The sequence below is a fragment of the Monodelphis domestica genome, chromosome 7 (assembly GCF_027887165.1).
Source record: "Monodelphis domestica isolate mMonDom1 chromosome 7, mMonDom1.pri, whole genome shotgun sequence".
In the NCBI taxonomy this organism is placed as follows: domain Eukaryota; kingdom Metazoa; phylum Chordata; class Mammalia; order Didelphimorphia; family Didelphidae; genus Monodelphis; species Monodelphis domestica.
In genome coordinates this window covers 189,404,493-189,427,437 of record NC_077233.1, presented here as the reverse complement: position 1 = coordinate 189,427,437, position 22,945 = coordinate 189,404,493, and the positions used below count along the sequence as shown (strand labels likewise).

Below are 22,945 nucleotides of genomic sequence, written 5' to 3'. Positions count from 1 at the left end.
CTTCCCACTTTCCTATAAACCCTTTCCACATTCTTATTAACCTACAGTCACTGAGTCAATCAGCGCCTAGGATAGAGAACACAGCACCATGGTTGGTGCCTTTCATTCCATCAGCCAATAGTGTGCCATGATAAGTGTAACTCCAGGATGCAGAATTATAGAAATATATAATATTTATATTATGTAATATAAATATAAATATATTAAAATATATATATATATATTTAAAATCCACGATACAGTGAAGCCATCATAAGTGAACCATAATATAGTGAGGGATGAATGTACAGAAGTCTATGATATGTTCCAATTCAATGGCCCTATTCTCTCCCATGATAGACACTTGAGCCTCCTTTGAAAAATGTTCTAAGTAAATATATATATATTTTTAAGTAGTGGTATTCAAAATTCAATTCCCAATTATCTGCATGAGTGGAGAGGCAGGTCAGGAGGACAGCTAAAAATATGAAGGACAATGGCTCCCCCAGCCACTCCAATGAGTTGGGTTGGGTTGGGTGGCCTTAAGGTCTATGATTTATGGTGACTGTCTTCCTGGATTATGTCTTGATTCGATTGATATTAAGATTATTTCGTGTTTAAAGAACACATGGCCACACACACACGCACACACACACACACACACACACACACACTCAAGGTCACAAAAGGAAGCTGGCTTGAGATTTCAGACTGGCCACAGAAGATCTGCTGAGTAGAAAGCAGCAAGTCCTCCCACTCTTCGTTCTCCACTCCCTACTTAAAGAGCTCGTGTCTTTGCTCCTATTCAGGGCCAAGAGGGAACAAGAAGTGACCGTACTGAAGAAGGCGCTGGATGAGGAGATTCGGACTCATGAAGCCCAAGTCCAGGAGATGAGACAGAAACACACACAGGCTGTGGAGGAGCTCACAGAGCAATTGGAGCAGTTCAAGAGGGTAAATCCTGCACGCCTTGGGAGTTTCTGGAGGGAGGGCAGCTCCGAAGGGTGGGAATGAGCCTTTTCCAAGTGTCTCACTCTTATTTCATTTGGTCCTTCCAACAATAGCTCTGGGAAGTAGGGAGAAAGCTAGGGAGAGATGAATTATCCCCCCCCCCCCCCATTGGATAGAAGTCACAATAGCTAACGTTTATACAGGACTTTAAGGTTTGCAGAGCCCTTTGTAATGTTTTATCTCATTTGATTCTCACATGACTCATTTATACCCCTTTAACAAATGAGGAAACTGAAGGGTGAGAGAGGGGAGGAGACTGAACCCGAGTCACACAGCCAATAAGTGCGTGAGATAGGATTTGAATTTGGATCTTTCCAAATCCAGGGCTCTGTCCATTCTGTTGTTCATCATCATTAGCAGGATAATAATGATGGCCAGCATTTATATGGGGCCAAACCCTTTACCGATATTAGATCCTCACAACAACTCTGCAGCATAAGTGATATTATTTCCCACCTTACGGATCAGGAAACTGAGGTAGAGGGGAAGTGATTTGCCCAGAGTCATAGTCAGTAAGTGTGTGAGGTAGGATCTGAACTCAGGGTGTTCTGATTCTGAATCCATTGACCAGCCACATAGTCACCATCACTATCATCACAGCTAGCATTTACCTAGTGCTTGCTAAGTGCCAGGCCTGGAGTCAGGAAGACCAGAGTTCAAATTCAGCTTCAGACACTTCCTAGCTGTGTAATTCTGGGCAAGTCACTTAACTCTGCCTCAGTTTCCTCATCTGTAAAACAAGCTAAAGAAGGAAAATGTCAAACCACTCCAGTATCTTTGCCAAGGAAACCTCAAATGGGACCACAAAGAATTAGATATGACTGAAACAACTGAACAAAACCATGTGCAAGGCACTATACTAAGTCCTTTACAAATATTATCTCATTTAAGCTTCACACTACCCTATCAAGTAGGTACTCTTATTATGTCCCACTTTACAGATGAGGAAACTGAGGCAGATGTGAAGTAACTTACCCAGGATCACAAAGCAAATACAGGCCCCAGCACTCTATCTACTGTTTCAACTAGAAAAGGCCCACAGAGGCTAAAGATAATAAGAATACCACTTAAGTAAGGGGTGTTTAACCCTTACTTTCTGTCCTAGTAATAAGACAGAAGGGCAAGGGCTAGGCAAACAAGGGTAAAAGATTTGCCCAGGGTGACACAGCTAGGTAGTATCTGACGCCAGATTTTGACCCAGGTCCTCCCAACTGCAGGCTGTATCAACTGTGCCACTTAGCGCCCCAAACTTTATGTTTCTTTCTTTTTTTAAAAAAAACTCTTACCTTCTGTCTTAGAACAGATACTCAAATATAATTTTCAAGGCAGAGGAGCAGTAAGGGCTAAGCAATTGGGGTTAAGTGACTTGTCCAGGGTAACACAGCTAGGAATTACCTGAGGTCAGATTTGAACCCTCGACTCCAGGTCTGGCTCTCTATCTGCCCCTTTCTCCTTTTATTTATTTATTTGTTCATCTTTTTATTCATCCATCCATCCATCCATCCATTCATTCATTTATTTATTTATTTATTTATTCATTCATTTATTTGTTTATTTATTCATTCATCCATTCATTTATTTATCTATCTATTCATTTATTTATTTATTTGTTTGTTTATTTGTTTATTTATTTATTTTAAAGACAGCTGAAGCCCACAGAGACTTGTAGAGGTCCTTTATCTGTGTACTTGTCTTATTATCCTATTAGATGATAAAGACCTTGAGAGGGCAGAGACCATGTTTTTATTCCTCTCTTGACCCACCCATCAGGAATGTCTGCAGTGAGGTGGCTCAGTGGATTGAGAGCCAGCCCTAGAGGGGTGAGGTCCTGGGTTAAAAATTGGCTATAGAAATTTCTTAGCTGTGTGACCCTGGACAAGTCACTTAACCCCCACTGCCTAACCCTTGTCTCCCTTGTGCCTCGAAACCAATACACAGTATTGATTCTAAGACAGAAGGTGAGGGTCTAAAAAATAAATAAGCAAACCTATAAAAACGCATGCAGTACATGCTCAGTGAGGAATAGACTTCCAGAGCCAGCTTTCGCCTCCTTCAGTCTCAGCCAGCCCTCCCGGTTTAGCTGCCATGTTTCTCCTCTTATGCTCTTGGGACAGGCCAAGGCCAACCTGGACAAGAACAAGCAGACCCTGGAGAAGGACAATGCGGACCTGGCCAATGAGCTGAGGTCCCTGAACCAGGCAAAGCAGGAGGTGGAACACAAGAAGAAGAAACTGGAAGCCCAAGTGCAGGAACTGCAGTCCAAGTGCAGCGATGGAGAGCGGGTTCGGGCAGAGCTCAATGACAAAGTCCACAAGCTGCAGGTGAGTTCGGGAATCCGTCCCTGCCACAGAGGGGCAGAAATCACTGTGTGGGGGGGTGGAAGGGGGGGCTTAGAGAGACCGCCGGGGTCCCAGCCGTGGCCGTTCTAACTTCCTCAGCTTTCTGAATTGGCTGAAGTTTTGGGGTTAGCAAAGGCTTCTGAGTTTTAATAGTCCTAAAAATCACATCATTATAATAGCAATAGTAGCCAGCATTGAATATTATCTCATGGCATCCTTATGACAACCCCAGGAGATGCTATTTTTTTCTGTATTATACATGTATTTTCATGTAAAACATTTCCGTATTGTTCATTTTTGGTGACTAATCTTATAAAATCATAACCCCCAAACATAAACCTAAGTAAACCATTGAAAAATCCTACGCTTTCATCTGCATTCCGATGCCCACAGTTCTCTCTCTGGGGGTGGACAGCATCCTTTGTCCTAAGTCCCCAGAATTGTCCTGGATCACTGTATTGCTGGGACATTTGATCATTCCACACTATTGCTGTTACGGTGGACGATGTTCTCCCGGTTCTGCTGATTTCACTCTGCATCCGTTCAGGTCTTTCCTGAAATCCTCCTGTTTATCATTCCTTACAGCACAATAGTATTCCATCACCAACATATGCCACAATTTGTTCAGCCATTCCCCAATGGATGGACAATTCCTTAATCTCCAATTCTTTACCACCACAAAAAGAGCTGCTACAATTATTTTTGTCCAAGCAAGTCCTCCCCCACCCATTTTTAAATCTCTTCAGGATACAGCCCTCCTAGTGGTATTACTGGATCCAAGGGTAGGCATTGTTTTATAGCCCTTTAGGCATAATTAGGAGGTGCTATTATTATCCCCATTTTACAGATAAGGAAACCAAGGAAATTGCCAGACCCTGTGCTAAGGGCTTTACAATGACTATTTCTTTTGATTCTAACAAGGTAGGTGCTATTACAATCCCTCTTGTGGGATTATACCCCCCCCTTTTTTCAGCTGAAGAAACAGAGGTAATGATAACAATAATAGTAATAGCTAACATTTATCTAGTAGTTTCTGTGCATCAGGCACCATGACAAGTGCCTTACAAATATTTTCTCATTGGATCCTCACAACCACCCTGGAAGATGTTATTAGGAGCCTCATTTTTCAGTTGAGGAAGCTGAGACAAAGAGAGGTTAAGTGACTTACTCAGGGTTACACAGCTAGTAAGGGTCTGAGACTTGACTTTTAGCCCAGTTCTTCCTGACTCAGGTCTTTATCTACTTCACCAGCTAGTGCTGTATCATCTCAGAGTTGGCAGGGACCTCTGAGGTCGTCTAGGACAACTCCTAGCGGACCAGAAATTCTTTGTACAGTATTCCAAGTGGTCAGCCAGCATCTACTTGAAAACTTTCAGTGATAAAGAGCTTGTTCCACTTCGGGACAGCTTTAATTGTTAGGATACTTTTTTAGTGGGTCCATATCTGCTTCTCTGAATTGCTGTGGTGGAGGTGGGAGATGTGTGGAAGTCAGAAGTCTATCCATCCTCTGCATGACTCTTCAAATATCCCAAGAGAGAGGGATCGTGCCTCATCCCTGACTCCTCTCTTCTCTCTTCAAGATACTGTATCCCCTATCCCATGGAAGAGTTGCTAATCCCTTCATGATACTCTTTGCTTACCAATTCTCTTTCCTAAATGTGGCAGGTAGAACTGTCCAAGTGTGGTCTGTCCAGGGCAGAATGAAGTGGTTCTATAATCTCCTTTGTTCTCTAAGCTGTCCCTGTTATCAGTGCATCTTAACATCACATTAGCTTTGGCTGCTCTATCATTCTATGGACTTGTATTGAGCATTCGGTCCCCTGAAATCCCCGTGTCCTTTTCATTCGACCTCCCTCTACATTTTCTACTTCTGCCTCACCCAACTCTGCACCTAGTCCATAATGGGCCAATGGATTTGGGGGGTGGGATTGTGATTCTTAGCTCTTTCCAAAGAAGAACTCCTTCAGTCTCTCCAAATAACCCAGTCAGAAGTCTCATGGCTCTCCCAGAAAGTTTTTTATAGCTAACCTCAGTCTCTGCTATTGCAAAATCAGCCAATTTCCTCTAGTTTGATCCCTCAGTGGAAATGAAGTGCATCACCAACCTATTTCATAATTCTTAAAAACATTATTATATTTCCCCTTCATCCTTCTCTTCTAGGGAATTTGAATCATTTGCATTGATTTGACTGTTCTGTGAATGGCAAAGTATAGAAAGACTTATTAATATTTTATTCAGCATAGGGAAGAAATGCTCTCCATCTGTGCTTTGGAGACTAATTGCTCAGTAGAAGATTGATTTTATCATCATAACAAAAGCAACTTCTCATCTGGGTACAGACTATTAATTTGAACTCTCAGTGCAAATGAGAATGAAATGAGATGAATTCTAGGAAGGAGATTAAAACGGTTTATCTCAGAACTACAGAAATGTGTAGGTAGAGATCATCAAATTAGCCAAAGACACTGCATCCCTAGGAATATGGTTTTCTCTATGGTGACACAAAGGAAATTTATGACAGGTTAGGGTCTTAAAGATGAGCACTTACCTTCCCTGTCTTGAGGCATCTCCAAATAGATGGAGAAGTAAGTATGGGGATAGGAAACTGCAAACTCCTTCTAGTAAACATCTTCCAAAGGGAAGAATATGTCTTTCCTCTCATGGCAAATGTCCAACCATGTGCCCATATTACAGAAATGGAATGGGTCAGATACAGATCCATCTTTGCTTGTGCCTATCTTGGTACGGTGTTTAAGGCCAACTTATCATCATAATTCAGAATTGGAAGGAAACTCAGAAGGCATTTGCTTCACCTATGCCTGAAAAAATAATCCGCTCTATAACATACCCACTAAGTAGTCATCCAACTTTGCGTAAAGACTTCTGGTGAAGGTGAACCCATCATCCAAGTCAGTCTTTTCTTCTTTTGTATACCTTTAATTTAGATGGACTGCTCTCCTTAGAGAAGGTTCTATAAGTCCCAGTCAATATGGGTTTGCTCTACAATTGATTCTTAGGGGAGACTGTGTTCTAGGGATCTCAGATTCAGATGAGAGCTCAGAGACCTCAAGATGTAACAGATTTTGACTTTTCCATCCAATAGAGTGCTATTTTTGTGTATGGTCAGGGAGGGTTGTCAACTGAATCATATAACCAATCCCTCTCCTCTTATGTGTAATTTGACCTTAGAATGAAGTGGAGAGTGTCACTGGGATGCTGAATGAAGCAGAGGGGAAGACCATTAAATTGGCCAAAGATGTCGCATCCCTAGGATCCCAGCTACAAGATACCCAAGTAAGTATTGTGTCATACCAGCTGGGGAATGGGAGCAGGGCTGAGACACAGGCCCTCATGGCAGGGGATCTTGGTGTGTTCTTTTCACAGGAGCTGCTCCAGGAAGAAACACGACAGAAGTTGAATGTGTCTACCAAACTTCGCCAGCTGGAGGATGAGAGGAATAGCCTACAAGACCAACTGGATGAGGAAGTAGAAGCCAAGCAAAATCTGGAACGTCACATCTCAACTCTTAACATACAGGTGCCATCTTGATCCCAGTCAAGGGACAGGCAGAACATGGAGAGAGGCAGAATGGTTTGTTCTAAGAACCTATGCTGTACCCATGGCCCAACTCAGTTCAGATGCCTGAATTCTTATTAGATCTTAAGGTATAGAGAACACTGAGAACTTATACTATGTTGTTTAGTTCATTGGTTTAGTTATTAGCTGCTCCAATCTCTCCACTGGCTGAAGGTCTTCAAGAAAAGTAATTTTGGTTTTACTATTTTACAAGGATAGATAGAACACAAGATAGGCTCATGTCAGAGAATTAAGGATACACTATACTAGTACATCCTTCTTCTTACCTGAATCTCCTATTATTTCAGCTCTCTGATTCAAAGAAGAAACTACAAGATTTTGCCAGTACTGTGGAGGGCCTAGAAGAAGGCAAGAAGAAGCTCCAGAAAGAGATTGAAGGTCTCACCCAGCAATATGAGGAGAAGGCAGCATCTTATGACAAATTGGAAAAGACTAAGAACAGACTTCAGCAGGAACTGGATGACCTGGTTGTGGACTTGGACAACCAGCGCCAACTGGTATCCAATTTGGAAAAGAAGCAAAAGAAGTTTGACCAGGTAGAATCCATTCTTGTTGTTTCTTTCCTGTGATGTTTTGCATAGTAATAAGTTGAATGAGTCAAGTTAGCATTTGAAGTTCCTCTAGGTCTGTGTTGGTGAACCTAAGGTACATGTGCCAGAGGGAACTGCTTTCTTCCCTGTCTCCACATGTGCCTGAGGATATTTTTCACATCACCCACCCACATCTACCCAGCAGCCCAATGGGAATGCTTCCTCTCTCCCCTGTCTGGGTAAGGGGAGGCAGCTCACATGTGGTGTGAGGGTGTAGTTTGGGCACTCAGGCTTTAAAAGGTTCTCCATTACTGTTCTAGGTATTTCTGGTCTCTATTTTTCCTGGGTGAATTCTACCTAACTTCTGGTCACAGAACAATCTTGATTTGTGGGATACTAACCTACTATAACTACAAACCAGATAGTGAACCTAAAGAAGGATCTATCCTTATAGTGAACTTCTCTTGGCAAGGAAACCAGATGGGAAATGGTATCATTGGTTGGATTACTTTGACTGCTGGGCTTCTAAATTTGTTCAGCATTGACAGAATATTTGTGCATGTGTATATATGTGTATGTCACACACTATTCTGAAAAACTCAAAATGACTTACGTACCAAAATTATTATTTTTTAATCTTATTCAAAATAAAATCTAATCCCTTATTTTTTTAATGGTCCTTCTGATATCTTTTTATATTAAAGTCTTTTCCAGATATATTATCCAACAGTCATATTGAATCCTTCTTTGTAACACAGAAAAGTAATAAGTAAAACTATCCAAGGAAAAACTTCTGACAACAATTGTAAAATTCTATATCCCCTGACTTCCATTTTTCTAGAGAAAGGAGAGAAAAGTGTCTTTTTCATTTGTTTCTCTGAGACCCAGAATAATTAGAGTTCAGCTACTGTTACTGTTATTTTTGTTTACATTACTATGGTCATTTTATATTTGATTCTCTTGATTCTGACTTTTTTTAAACTCTACAGCTACTCATATATGTCTTCCCAAAATATTTTGAATTGCTAAAATTTCTCAGTTTTTATGGCACAGAATACAACATTTTTTCTATCATTCCCAGATCAATAGGTACTCATTTTCATTCCAATTTTTGTTACTGCAAAAAAAAAAGTGCTATTATGAATATCTTATTATATATGGGGCATTTCTGTCTTTGTCCTCTTTGAGGTATAACATATGCCTAGAATGACTGGATCTAAGAATATGAAATTGTGATTTTTCTTGCATAATTCTTTTCTGGAATTTTTTTTTTCTGGAACATATTTTCTGGAACAGCTAGACCAATTCAAAGTTCTATCACCAGGTATATTAGTACAATCACCTTCCTCCAGCTGGTCCAATGCTATTTCTATTTTTTATCTTCTTTGCCAATTTGACAGGTATGAGGTTAACTTAGAGAATTGTTTTAATATGCATTTTTATTTGTGTCCAGCCCTTTTAAATGAGATATTTCTTTTGACATTTTCTCTTCTCCAATCCTCTTAATCTTTTCTCATATGACAATGCAATTGAATTTCCATTTGGTTGTTATCACTCTCTGGATAGCCTCTTTTTTGTTTTGTTTTGTTTTTTTGGCAACTGTGTTACACTGGTTGCTTCATATCAAACTTGCAGCCTAATAAAATCTGTCTTTTTTTTCTGTTTAAACATAAATTGCTGTTAAGCCATGGTTTTCCCAACTTTCAACTAGGAAAGTTGATTTTTTTTTTAATCTAAAGGTGGAATTTCCTACTTATTTCTATAGAAATTTCAAATTCTTGGTTTAGGTTCATTGTTTGAGCTTTACAAATCCATCTTAAAACTCAAAATTAGTCATATTTCATGGCAGGGGAGCAAGTGGGAAGGGGAGGGGAGAGGAGAAGAAAGAGAAAGGAAGGTTATAAGTATTTATATAGCATCTACTATGGGCAAGGTACTGTCCTAAGTGCTTTGCAAATATCTTCTCATTTGATCCTCACAACAACCCTGGGAGGCAGATGCTATTATTTATCCCTATTTTACAGTTGAGGAAACTGGAGCAAACAGGGTTAAGTGACGTGCCTACGGTCACACAACTTGTAAGTGTTTGAGGCTATATTTGAACTCAAGGCTTCCTGTCTCTGAGTCTAGCGCTCTATCCACTGTGCCACCTAGATGCCCTAAGTGGGCAGAAATATGGGTATTTCTGACCATCCGACTCTTCTTAAAATGCAAAGCACTATAATAGCCCCGATAAGATTTAAATTTGTTGGACTAAGATTCTTTAGACCTTTAACTCAGTGTTTTAACTGCTTAGCCCCGTGGATACAGACAGACACACATACACAGCACATATCTCCTATTGTTCTCTAATATGAATAGGCTTTCTGGTGTGCTTCCTTTTATGTTAAATAGTCCCAAACTTCTGTGGTTTTTCCGATTCTGCCTATTTTTTCATTTTAGTCTCTTATTACTCCTGTTAGCTATCACTTCTCCATACTGTCAAGGTGCCCCTGCTGCTTCTAATCTATTTGTGTGTGTGTTTAGTTGAGGGTCTAACATTGACCCTGCACCTTGCCCATCTGGTACAGTGCATGGATTACGAACGTTAGAAACTTGCTTTTTGTTGTTGGGGTTTATTGATTGATTGATTGGTTTACTTATTTGCTTACTTCTGGCTATCTCCTGGAAGCTTCAATTTTCCAGTAGCTAGATCCGTGGATAGATGAAGTGTTACTATGAAACATTATACTTTTTTCTCTGCAGATAAAAATTATGCAAATAGCAATAGTTGTTGAGCTTTCTTTGAGTTTTGCTGGTGGTAGAGATGGATTTGTGTCCATCATCTCCACTCTCCCCCGGTTCTCCTTGGGACTGAGTGTTTTATTTGAGGCAGATCCTTGTGGGTAGAGAACTAGAACAAAGTTAACAGATCCGTAACAGGATTAAATTCTTATTTGGATATGACCTCACTAGCGCCATGTTCTGACCAGCATCAGCCATCATTGGTTTATGTTCAAATTCTATGTAGAAAGTAGTTTAGCTCTTTAGGGCTTTTAATGCAGTCAGCTGAGAAAAACTAAAGCAGAATTATGTTGAATTTCTTGCATGGATGATTAAATTATTTCTACAGGACATAAGACATAGGGCGCTTTCTGCATTGAGGATTAAGAAAGGAGGACGAAAAGGTGCCAATACCACCTTCAAAGCCTTTATCTCCAGCTGGCACTCACCTCTGTGATTTTTTTTTGCTGTTTTGCAGTTGTTAGCAGAGGAGAAAAACATCTCTTCCAAATATGCGGATGAAAGAGACCGAGCAGAGGCGGAAGCTCGAGAGAAGGAAACAAAAGCCTTATCCTTAGCCCGGGCTCTGGAGGAGGCTCTGGAATCCAAAGAAGAACTTGAAAGAACCAACAAAATGCTCAAAGCTGAAATGGAAGACTTGGTTAGCTCCAAGGATGACGTGGGCAAAAATGTGAGTCTTCCACAATCCCTCTTCTCATGCATGTTGGGCCAGTCTCCAGCAAGGTCCCTCCATTTACTTTCTTACCACCAAAGCCTACAATTGCCAGACTTGACCGGCTGCAGATTCAGGGTAGAATCAAAAGAAATAAGGGCTGAGCTCAGAACCCAAACTTATCGCTACAACCATTTTGTGTCATTGTAATATTAAGGAGGTGAAGGAATGTCTGGAACTGGATCAGAGACAGAAAGGATTGTAGCCAATGTGAAAGATAAAGATTGGCGACCTCGGGAGGAAAGGAATACTCTGCTAGCTTCTGGCAAAAAAAAAAAATAAATATTTCTGAGCAAGAAAAAAAAATGAAAGGCAATGTTACTCAGGAGTAATCTTTGTTATGTTAAGTAATAATAACAACGATGATAATAATACCATAGCGTTTGTATAGCTCTTTAACATGTGTAGATCATCATTTGACTTTGCAAATGTGGGATGTAGGAGCTGTTATTATTCCTGTTTTATAGAAGAGGAATCCAAGGATGAGAGAGCTTAGGTGACTTACCCAGGTCACACAGCGAGTGAGTATCTGAGGCAGGATTCACACTCGGGTCTCCCTGACTCCCAGTCCAGCACTCCAGCCATCGTACCATGTAGCTGACCCATTGGACAAAGGATGGTCCCAGTAATAACGTTTATTCTGTCCACAAGGTCCACGAACTAGAAAAGTCCAAACGAGCTCTGGAAACCCAGATGGAAGAGATGAAGACACAATTGGAAGAGCTGGAGGATGAGTTGCAGGCCACTGAGGATGCCAAGCTGAGGCTGGAGGTCAACATGCAAGCCCTGAAGGGCCAGTTTGAGAGAGATCTCCAAGCAAGGGATGAGCAAAATGAAGAGAAGAGAAGGCAGCTACAGAAACAGGTAATGCTCCTGGTGGGGAGGGAGAGGGAGCTTTGTTCCTTATGATAATAATGAATAATAATATCTAATGTGGACATACTTCATTTCACTTTATCTGGATGATATGGGTTACCGTTAAGTTACAATCCGTCTATTTGTGTGTGTCCGTGTTTGTGTCTGTGTGTATCATTTGGAGAAGAGCTTAACTTGCTAATAGTACTTAACAGACATGTACAGGGATTTACAGCGATCTTTTCTTTAGTTTCATCTTACATGGGCAGTCTCTTATAGTTGAATACAAGGCCAACAGTTACCATAGTGATTCTCACATTAAACTCTCAGGACAATCAATGCCCAATCCACTATGTCCCAAGGAATTGCCTGAGCAAAGTAGAGTTTATTCAGCATTGTTTAACTAGTCAATGAACCCCGGTCTTCTGGGCTTTAAACCTCAAACTCTTACCTCCTTTGTCACATTTTCTTAGGCTCTTGTTCATATATTAGAATGTCTATACTTGTCAATAATATGGAAATTAAGTAAAACTTCTATTAAAAGGAAATAATAAGAGTAATATAAAGAAAAGTCATCCAAATTTAAGATACTAAGAAATATTCCATCATGAGATATTTAATTAAAGATTTACAAAAGTAAAAATATAGAATTCAACCTAAAACAGGATATTCCAAAATAAATTCTTTTTAAAAAACTTTTACCTTCTGTCTTAGAATTGATACTAATCAATCAACCTCACACCTGGATTATTAGAATAGCTGGTGGGTCAATCTGCCTCAGTTCTCTCCCCACTCCAATTCATCCTCCATTCAGCCACTAAAATGATTTCCTAAAATGCAGGTCTGATCATGCCTCTCTTCTCCTCATGATTGTAAACCTTAAAATTCCTTAGACTTATAAATGTTGGAAATTTCACCATTGGGAAATTTTATACTTGGAAAATTTCTTACTGATAGTCTATTGGAATGTGAACCCCATTGGCATGGGAGGTTCCTCCTCCTCCCTTCTTAAGATTACTAGTAACAAAAACCATTGATTTAGTATTGGGATGTCCATTAACAATAATGTGCCCACATGAGATTGAAGCATTATTGATAAAACATAGAACACAGGCATTCTCGGATCAGAGAATTACAAGGTATGAAATAACCTTATTAAATAGTGAGACTCGAGGTTGCGACGCTTAACTTATGTTTAAGTCGTAGGACTTCCTTGTATCTACACTTTAATATTTCTTGTGTGCTCTATTGGCACTATTCAGGTTTAGTCTGTGCTCCTTGTTTTTATCCCTTTTCCTGGAATCAGACACAAACATTAATCACAGTCCTATAATATTTTATCAATAAATGGCAGGTTCCCATAGTTTAAAGTCCTGGGTTCAAATCTGGTCATGAATTGAGAGCCAGGTCTAGAGACAGAAGGTCCTGGGTTCAAATCTGATCTCAGACACTATCTGTGTGATCCCTGAACAAGTCACTTAACTCCCATTACCCAGGCCTTACCACTCTTCTGCCCCAACTCTTAGTATTAATTCAAAGACAGAAGGTAAGGGTTTAAAAAAATGTCTTTCAAATTTTGGGAGAGGGTTACAAAAGAGCAGATTGTTAGACATTTGCCAACACACACCCTTCAGGGTGAGATGGAGTGGTAGTAGATCATATCAAGGACGATTTCAGATTCCCCTGAGGGACCTCATTGCCTATTTTATTCTACATGTATTTGGGTTTCATTTAAACACCTATAGCCAGTCTTGGCACTTAACAGAAATTCTATCTAAGCAGTTGGGGATTCTGTTGCCTGAGCTCTCCCATTCCCTGGAGGCACCCCCTCATGACTGCCATCTTTAACCCATCCCTCAGGGATGAGAGCTAAAGTCCCAGAAAGAGAACATGTAGCACACCAACCTCTCCTTTTCCTGATTAGCTTCATGAGTATGAGACAGAACTAGAAGATGAGCGCAAACAGCGGGCCCTGGCAGCTGCAGCCAAGAAGAAGTTAGAAGTGGACATCAAAGATCTGGAGCTCCAGGCTGACTCGGCCATCAAAGGGCGGGAGGAGGCTATTAAACAACTTCGCAAACTCCAGGTGGGTGGAATTCCTCCTTGGTGCACTGGGCATGGTGCACCAATCCAGGTACATCCAGTGATTCTCTGAATCGAGAAAAAGACAGGAAAGGTCTTTCTGATGTTAGAGCCTCATAAGTAAGATGGCCCATTTGGACAGCTAACAAGCACTAGGTGTCTACTGTGTGCATGACTCCATAATAAGCAGCAGATATGAATTGTAGCCAAGGCGCATTAAGGCTCATCTTCTAAAGTAGGTCAATCTGGGACCCCCAGAAAAAAGCCAAAGAAGAGACTCCTGCAAGTTTTGGGGTCCAAGGCTAAAAGCCAAAACATCCTGAGGAGTTCTGTAGCTTCATGGGTGCCTTGTAAGAAGAGTAAAATTTAGGTTTGTACTTAAAGAGAAACCAAAGAATGGAACTTTGTTTAAAAAAAATAAAAGTAGCAGAGTCATTCTGGGGGGATATAATTTTCCTTTTGTCCACTCTTGTTGAACCAATTCAGGCTCAGATGAAGGACTTTCAAAGAGAGTTGGAAGATGCCCGGGCCTCTAGAGAAGAGATCTTTGCCACTGCCAAGGAGAATGAGAAGAAAGCCAAGAGCTTAGAAGCAGACCTCATGCAACTCCAGGAGGTAAGATCTCACTTAGAAAAGTAAATCCTCAAGTTGGGTTGGAGTAACCAGAGGTTTATAAATCAGTATTCTAAATTCTTCTACCCATATCAATCTTTTCCCTATCTATCTTTCTCTAAGGAAAATAAAAAGATTAAGGAAATCAAGGTTCTTTTCTATTTCCCTGACATAAATTGCCTTTTTCTCCCTGAAGAAGTTAAATGGCTATTTGTAAATCCAATTTGGTTGGCCTACTTTCTCTAAAGATGTAGACATTGGCAATCTTTGGGTAGGACTCATTCTCCCAACTGGACAAAGAACAAGGGAATCCATGACTGAGTTTCAGGAAAATGACACAAGAGTCTCCTCTTCTTCTGAAAATAGCAAATTCTTCTTTCCCCTTAATCCTCTAGGATTTGGCTGCTGCTGAGAGGGCACGCAAACAAGCTGACCTAGAGAAAGATGAATTGACTGAGGAGCTGGCCAGCAGTGTGTCTGGGAGGTAAGTGACCAGCCTTTACATTCAGACTTTGAAGAAGGGGGCTGGGAACATTTTATTGCAAAAAGCCTGTGGGTCATGGTGGTGAACCTATGGTACACACCCCAAAGAAGTCATGCAGAGTTCTCTCTGTGGGCACACAAGCCATCGCTTACCAGAGTTTGTTATTAGAAAAGCAGAGGGACTTGGGGCTTCTCTATTTCCCCTCTCCACTATACCTAAGGACTTTTTTTTCACTTCATCTGCCCCTCTGCCCAGTGGCCCAATGGGAGTGCTTCCTTCCTTCCCTACCTGGGATAAGGTAGTAGAGGGGGGGGGGGTGTTACTCAATCTCTGGGGAGGGCAGGGCAAGCCACTTGGTCTCTAGGGGTGGAGTGGGAGCATGGCACACTGTCTCTAAAAGGTTTTCCATCACTGACTTGGGCAAAGTAGGCTCACACTTACTCCCTGGTTTTTAAATAACACTGCCCAATTAGCTAGAAACAGCATTTGGACTGGCAGTAATGCGAAACATGGAAATTCTCAACCAATTTTTGTTGTTGGGATGAGGATCTAAGAGTAGAAAATCTCTCCAGATGGAGCTTATATACATTGTTACTTCACAGCATCTCAAATCCAGAACTTTTTAGTAGTGGATGCTCCATTTTGTTTGTTTTTTGAGAGTTGACATGGAGCAAAGAAGTGGGCATGATAAGAAGTGGGTAAATGATAAAGGAAAGGAAAGACAAAAATCTCATTCAGGCTTAAATGCTTTATCATATCATATCATATCATATCATATCATAATTATGTATTACATTATCCACATTTCTGGCTGACATCTGGCTGATGGTTCTGTGACCACTCTGTTGCTCAGAAATGCCCTGCAAGATGATAAGCGCCGCCTAGAGGCTCGAATTGCCCAACTGGAGGAAGAACTGGAAGAAGAACAAGGCAACATGGAGGCCATGAGTGACCGGTTCAGGAAAGCCACACAGCAGGTAAGTGTTTGACAAGAGTGCCTAAAATAGATGAAATGAGGCCTTCCCAACATTCTAGGAGCAATGATACACAGTAGGACTCTGAAGCCACATTTGCAGTCACTAGTGACCATTCATAGGAGCAGCTAGGTGATATAGTAGATCTGATCCTGAGGCTGGGAAGACCCACATTCATATCCTGCCTTAGACACTTACTGTTTGGCTCTGGGCAAGTCACTTAACCTCTGTTTGCCTCTGTTTCCTTGCCTGTAAAATGCATATAACACTAGCACCCAAATTGTAAGGCTAAAATAAGATACTTATAAAAAGGACTCTGCAAACCTTAAAGCCCTATGTAAATGCTATTTCATGATTTCTTTTAATATTAAATATTAAATAAAATAAATAAAAATAAATAATAAAATAAAATAAATAAAAATAATAAAAATAAAAATAAACCAAAAATATGATAGGGTTCCATATCTGAGGGGGGATCCATTCCAAAATATACTGTGGATGGCTGAAACCACAGATTTAAGCAAACACCTGGTGACCCCCATATATATGTGTTCACTTTCTGCTCCTGCCCCTTGCTTGGCTCTCCTTGGCCACCCCAACCCTCCCCAAAAACCCACTTAAAAAGAGGGAAAATGGAAGCTGAAGAGACCACGACCACAGGCACTTCTCTATCACTTTGGGTTGATTGTGGATAATTGAAACCACAAAAAGCGAAACCGTGGATAAGGGGACCCTACCTTAATAATAAAAGATTAAAGCACTATGTAAATGCTATTATCATTGTCATCGCCATTATTATTACTATTATTACCATTAACCAAAAAAGCCCCAAGACTATCCTGTGCCCTGCAGCGTTTCACATATCCTCTGGCTGAAACTAGAGGTCTGAGTTTTACTTTGCACGTGAGTCAATGGAAGTCTGTATTCTGGTCCAGATGGCTTGTCTGTCACTCAAATTAAAAGCTCGACTTGCTTTCTTTGTGAGGTTTAACAGGTCTTCCCTTGAACTTGCTCCTTCATTTCTCTCCAGGCGGAGCAGCTCAACAATGAACTGGCCGCAGAGCGCAGCACAGCCCAAAAGAACGAGAGTGCCCGGCAGCAACTGGAGAGGCAGAACAAGGAGCTGAAGAGCAAACTCCAGGAGATGGAGGGGGCTGTCAAATCCAAGTTCAAGGCGACCATCGCTGCCTTGGAGTCCAAGATCGCCCAGCTGGAGGAGCAAGTGGAACAGGAAGCCAGGTACCAGAGCACCTGCACACACACTTTCAGGCCATTAAACTCCTCAGCTCTGGCCCTGTAAAGATTAAAAATTAGGGAAACTGGGGCAGGTAGAAATGTGTTTCTCTCTGCAAGGAGTATTATTTTTATGAGGTTTATTAAAGGTCAAGGGTTAAAGAAAATACAAGCAAGAGAAGCCCGTGCTAGGTGGGCCACAAGGCCCACCCAAATTTCACTCACATCATGAGACGTGTCTGTTTGCCAGCGGAGACAGGAAGAGAAGAGACCCTGCCGTGGGCGGAGACCCTTTAAATAATGATTTTGCTCTCCGCCCAGGTGAGAATTCAGTGAGATTACAAAGCATTTTGGGGAAGTGGAGCAAGGGCTTCTGGGGATTGAAGTCCTGGATTCTAGTCCATTTTTACAGCCCCCAAACCCAGTGAAAGGGTCCTGACTTAGAGGCAGGGAAAGGCAGGCCTCGTCTTCTCAATCCTAGGCATTAGAGGACTGTGATAACCGTAATGTGAAGTTGTGTGAGTCATCCTTTAATGAGGATACTAGCTATCTTCCACCAGACAAAGGCATTTTCCCATTCAGGACTATTTTTCCAGAGTCTTCATGAAAGGTTAATGGTAAGGAGTAGGCACTGTAAAGAATTACAAAAGAAGATAATCATGAAGTAAAAGCAGCCCCTCTTTGATGATGGATAATTAAGGTAAAAGGTCTCAGCATATTTGGTTAGTTCTTAGTTCTGCTATTTGTTGAAGTCATTTAAATGTAAACCAGGAACAAATAACAGCACCCAAACCCACCCCTCCCCCAAACCCAACATCCTCTGCATTTCTCACCAGTTCAGTCATGTCCAACTCCTTTGACCCATGGACTGTAGCAAGCCAGCGCTGTCCATGGGGTTTTCTTGGCAGAGTTAATAAGAGTTGTTTGCCATTTTCTTCTTCAGTAGATTATGGCAAGCAGAGATTAAGTGACTTGCCTAGAATCACACAATAAGCATTTGAGGCTGGATTTGAACACAGGTCTTCCGGACTCCAGATTCAGTACTTTATCCACTGAACCACCTCGCTGCCTTCCATAATGGAGATGATCATTGTTCTTGTTTACGCATATCTGACTCTTTGTGACCCCACTTGGGATTTTCAGTTTGCCATTTCCTTCTCCATCTCATTTTATAGAAAAGGAAATTGAGGCAAACTGAGTTAAGTGACTTGCCCAGGGCCCCACAGCTACTAAGTATGTGAGGCTGGATTTGAACTTGAGTCTTGCTAACTCCAGGCCTAGAGCTCTGTCCACCTAGCCTTCTAGCTGCCCCCAGGAGGGAAGCATCTCCTTTGAGCTGGAGCCATCTCATGTCTTGCTGCTAGACTGCAGACTCTTGTGTTTGGCCTGTCTTCCTCTCTTTCTTCTAAGACTAACAGCTTTACACGAGAAGGCACTCAGTAAACCTGTTTGTTTCTCTGCTGATTGCAGGGAAAAACAGGCAGCTACCAAGACATTACGCCAGAAGGACAAGAAGTTGAAAGAAGTCATGTTGCAAGTGGAAGACGAAAGGAAGCTAGCCGAGCAATACAAAGAACAGGTAACAATTGGGCAGGTGGTCTCCTTCCAGACCGCTTTAGTGCCGTGTTCTTTGTCCTCTCCTGACCTCTGCCTCTCCTTTCCAGGCTGAGAAAGGGAACACGAGGGTGAAGCAGCTGAAGAGACAACTGGAGGAGGCAGAAGAAGAATCTCAGCGCATCAATGCTAACCGCAGGAAGCTCCAAAGAGAATTGGACGAGGCCACTGAGAGCAATGAGGCCATGGGTCGAGAGGTGAATGCTCTCAAGAGCAAACTCAGGTAAGGTCCAAGGAAGGAGTTTTAGGGGCTTCCAAGGAGACCTTCCCAGATTGAGAAATTTTATTTGATTGGTAAGCAGTCTGGTAGAGCAAAAAACCCAGGCAAGGTCACAGATTCACCCTGTTGAAGCCTAGAGTAAGAATTTTTGTTGGTGTTCACTTGTTTTCAAGTCATGTCCAACTCTTTGTAACTTTATTGGGGTTTTTTGGGGCAAAGTTACTGGAATAGTTTGCCATTTCTTTCCCCAGCCAATGTGAAAGATGAGGAAACTGAGGCAGCTAGGATTAAGAGACTTTCCCAGGGTCACACAGCTAATAAGTGTCCAAGGCCAGATTTGAACTCAGGAAGATGGGTCTTCTTGTCTCCAGGCCTGGTATTCTCTCCACTGCCCCACCTAGCTGTCCCAGGGTACAGGTAGGATAGTTTCAAGAAAGGAAATATGGGTGGGAAACAGGACTATGACTCATCACTCAGACCTCTTTCTGAAATTTCCACAATTAGCTGAAAGTCAATGAAAACTATGTCTCCTCTCCGTGACCTCTTTTTTTCCCTCCCAAACCCTTACCTTCTGTCTTAGAATCAATACTACATATTGGTTCCAATGCAGAAAAGCAATAAAGGCTAGGCAAGGGGGGTATATGACTTGCCCAGGGACACACAGCTAGGAGGTGTCTGGGGTCAGATTTGAACCCAGGATCTCCTATTTCTAGGTCTGGCTCTCCATCCACTGAGCCACCTGGATGCCCCTCCCATGACTTCTTAATTCATTCTAATACTTTAAAGAAAAAATTTCCTCCCATTCTTTCTTCTCTAGTAGGAAAAGAAAATGTATCACAGAAGAATTACATCCACAGCAAGAGCTCTCAGTAGTCAAAGGGCCTGAGACCATCGGACCCATTTGTAGAGATCTGCAAGATCCCTCTTTCACAAGGGACCAAAATACCTAATGCAGTTTGTGCTTCCTCCAGGGGAGCCTCTGAATTATGGCTCTCATCTATGCCTTCAAGATAACTAGCTAAAAAGAATATCCAACCATGTCACAGAACACAGGCAACACCTGCTAGCAGTAAAATAGTATCCTGGGACCAGTTCAATATTGCAGGTCGCTGAAAGATCTTGGAGGAGGATGGGTTGACAGGGGTATAAAAATTAAATTTATATCTCTAATAATAAAATATTATATTTATGGGGTTTATTAATGATCATTAGAAATCAAGAAATAAAGAAGATACAAAATAAAGACCACGTGCCCATGGATGGTTAGCCATTTTTTAGTCATCCCCTCACACCACCATCAATGCTGATTCAATATCAGAGAGAGCAAGCCTCCAAAGCTCACGCCCTTTATCCTCTCTCTACAGGAAGTTCGTAAGTCAGTGGGCTCTTGGGATATGTAGTTCTTTTTTAGGGTAACAGATTTTCAATTATACAGGGGCTAATTTCAGCTATTCAGGCAGGCTAATGAAACAAATTACAAAGTTAAAGTCTTGGGATGTGTTGTTATGCTCTTCTTCTTAAGGTTTTAAGTGAGTTATGGGCTAAAATGTTAGAAGGAACTTAGCCAGCTTTAGTTATGTCTAACCAAACAACATGCCATCTCTCCTACTTTTAGGGCATAAAATATCAACTGAACAACTTATTAACATTCATTGAGCATTCATAGGATGCTTTATACCAAACTCTTGCAAGGGAAAGGGAGAAGACATCCAATCTGCATGAGCAAGACCAGCAATCAACAGTCAAAATTGTTCATACAAAAAAAAAAATCAAATAATGGTTTGGAAAAGCTCAACACCTCTTTTGCCTTGCCGCGATGTCATCCTCTATCACCCAGTCTAGGAAGGCAGCCTCGCCTCATCTTTGAGATGGAGCAAAGGCTTCTTTCTAGTAAAGTCTCAGGTTGTAAGTCAACTCCTCGAGAATTGCTGGGCTTCTCAAGGAAATGCGGCATTCCAAAGAGAACAGAAATTTCCTTCCTGGGCAGGATAGACCTTACTTAGAGGCCCTTACTTAGAGGAGGCTTCTCTTTTCTATAGTCTAAGACATCCCCTAGCATATTGCCAGTTACATGGTGGGTATCTATATCTACCTCTCTTCCTGGGGTAAAAGGGTATGAGCATGATGAAGATGTACCACAGGAAGACAAAACTGAAGATCTACAACTTCTCAGCTTTTTTTGTTTCAAAGTCAGGGTTTCAGAGGAGGTCATTTGAATGCTCTTTTGTCTGAGCAGGTAGGCAGTCATGTGAGACATTCGTGAAGTATGATGTAACATACAGCTTTTTAAGGAAAGCTTTGGTACGAGCCCAATCTTTTTCTTTGATTTTTAAATTTTTATTTTTTTAATTTTAGTTCTCTCTCTTGACATATAGTTTTGTTAAAGTCAGTATCTTTGCCACAAACATCAGGTACCTGGGTATCTGCAAAGCTGGTTGAAAGGTGCTAAACCCAATTCTTTAAATTCAATTGAAAAGTTACATGAGTAAATGGATCTTTCCCCATTTTCCAATGGTAACCACCAGGGACTCTTCTCTCTTTGTTTCAGAGGTCCACAGGAACCTTCGCAATGACTTACCAGGTACCATGCCTTCAGCTTTGCAGCTCATTTCTGTTGTACCAAGTTTCCATTTTCTTTTTTCTTGCCCTGGCAAATTTCCATGAGATTCCTGCAAAATCTGAAGGCTTAGAAATCTTGGTACCAATTTGTCTTTTATCCCAAGAGACAAATATTACAATGAGACTTTATCCCTTGACCCATTTTCCTTCCCAACTTCTAGGAAACACTCTAGCATGTGATTTCACACCAGAACAGTACTTAATTCTTAAGGATGAGAAGCTGTACACTGAATGGATTGCTGGAGTTTTTTATCTGCATGTAGTCTTCTGCACCCTTAAAAACACATAGAAAATTGAGTATCAATATTTTGCCACTGATGTATTTTTTATTTTGTATGGAAAACTGTTTCCATGTGGCTATTCATTAATCACACTAAATCACAAAGCACTAGCTATGTTTGTGGAGACCACAACCAATGTTTTCTCACAGGTATGCTTTTGCAAACAGCATCGAAGTTAGGGAAAGAAAAAAAAGCAATCACCAAAATGTTTTATTAGTGCCTGAACTGCATGAAGCTTGAGAATCTCCTAGCTGCCAATGGCCACTTTCCTCAGTGTAAGATACAGGAAAAAATAGGCTAGCCACTGCAAGACCAGCTTCCATCCTCATGTTGGTGTTTTTCAAAACCACAGAAACAATGCATTCATGTCATATAGGGCAGAGCTCTTCATTAAAGATGCTTGTGGAGGTCTTTTGGAAGAGATGAAACTTGTAAGCTCCAGAAAAGGTTAATTGTCTTTTCCCATTGTCACTTGCAAACTGAGTTTACCCCCTGGCTTCCTTTCAGAGGCCAAATAACCCTTTTGTTGTAATATTTGCATCTATCTTCTCTTTGGGGCAGTCTCTGCTTTGCTGCTATCACCAAAATATTTAAAGCTGAATCATGTCTCAGCAAGGGCTCTTTATTATCAGCTTTACATCTCCCTTTCTAATTCTGAGGAACCATCCTGACTCATTTGCCAGACGCAGCTCTTGGGCTCACATTTTGGGGAGAGGGTGGAAAGGACGGAAGGAGCAGTTCTCTCTTTTTTAATGAAGCCAGGAACTTATTTCTGCAAGCCTAGGCCTTGATTTGTTACAAAGAGAAGACTGCCACCTGTTAGGGAGCACTGGAGTGAAACTGGCCTAGGATACTGAAGGGATATTCCCAGAAGTACTCTCTTCCTTAAAGCAAGTTCCTTTTTTTCCTGGGGAAGCTTACTCAGCTTCACTTGTCCTAGGACCAAGCCCTTAAATAAAACATTTAAGTGGCCTCCCTTATCTCATAATATAATCCCAAACTCAATCCTTGGCACTAGA

General features: G+C 41.3%; 1 protein-coding gene across 3 annotated transcripts in view; it reads left to right on the top strand.

Annotated features, from left to right (window-relative positions):
- MYH11 (myosin heavy chain 11) overlaps nt 1-22,945 on the top strand; it is a 134,361-nt gene that overhangs the window by 108,804 nt on the left and 2,612 nt on the right. For 2 of the 3 annotated variants that reach the window (XM_001366001.5, XM_001365941.5), the window contains 14 exons: nt 789-933; nt 3,105-3,311; nt 6,519-6,623; nt 6,714-6,866; nt 7,214-7,462; nt 10,698-10,910; nt 11,604-11,816; nt 13,732-13,893; nt 14,376-14,504; nt 14,897-14,985; nt 15,839-15,962; nt 16,990-17,198; nt 18,663-18,771; nt 18,857-19,029. In XM_001366001.5, the coding sequence (XP_001366038.1) occupies nt 789-933; nt 3,105-3,311; nt 6,519-6,623; nt 6,714-6,866; nt 7,214-7,462; nt 10,698-10,910; nt 11,604-11,816; nt 13,732-13,893; nt 14,376-14,504; nt 14,897-14,985; nt 15,839-15,962; nt 16,990-17,198; nt 18,663-18,771; nt 18,857-19,029 (2,280 nt within the window). Of the gene's footprint in view, nt 1-788; nt 934-3,104; nt 3,312-6,518; nt 6,624-6,713; nt 6,867-7,213; nt 7,463-10,697; nt 10,911-11,603; nt 11,817-13,731; nt 13,894-14,375; nt 14,505-14,896; nt 14,986-15,838; nt 15,963-16,989; nt 17,199-18,662; nt 18,772-18,856; nt 19,030-21,574; nt 21,608-22,945 lie in introns of all 3 variants that reach the window. The other variant, XM_007498607.3, reaches the window with a different exon arrangement.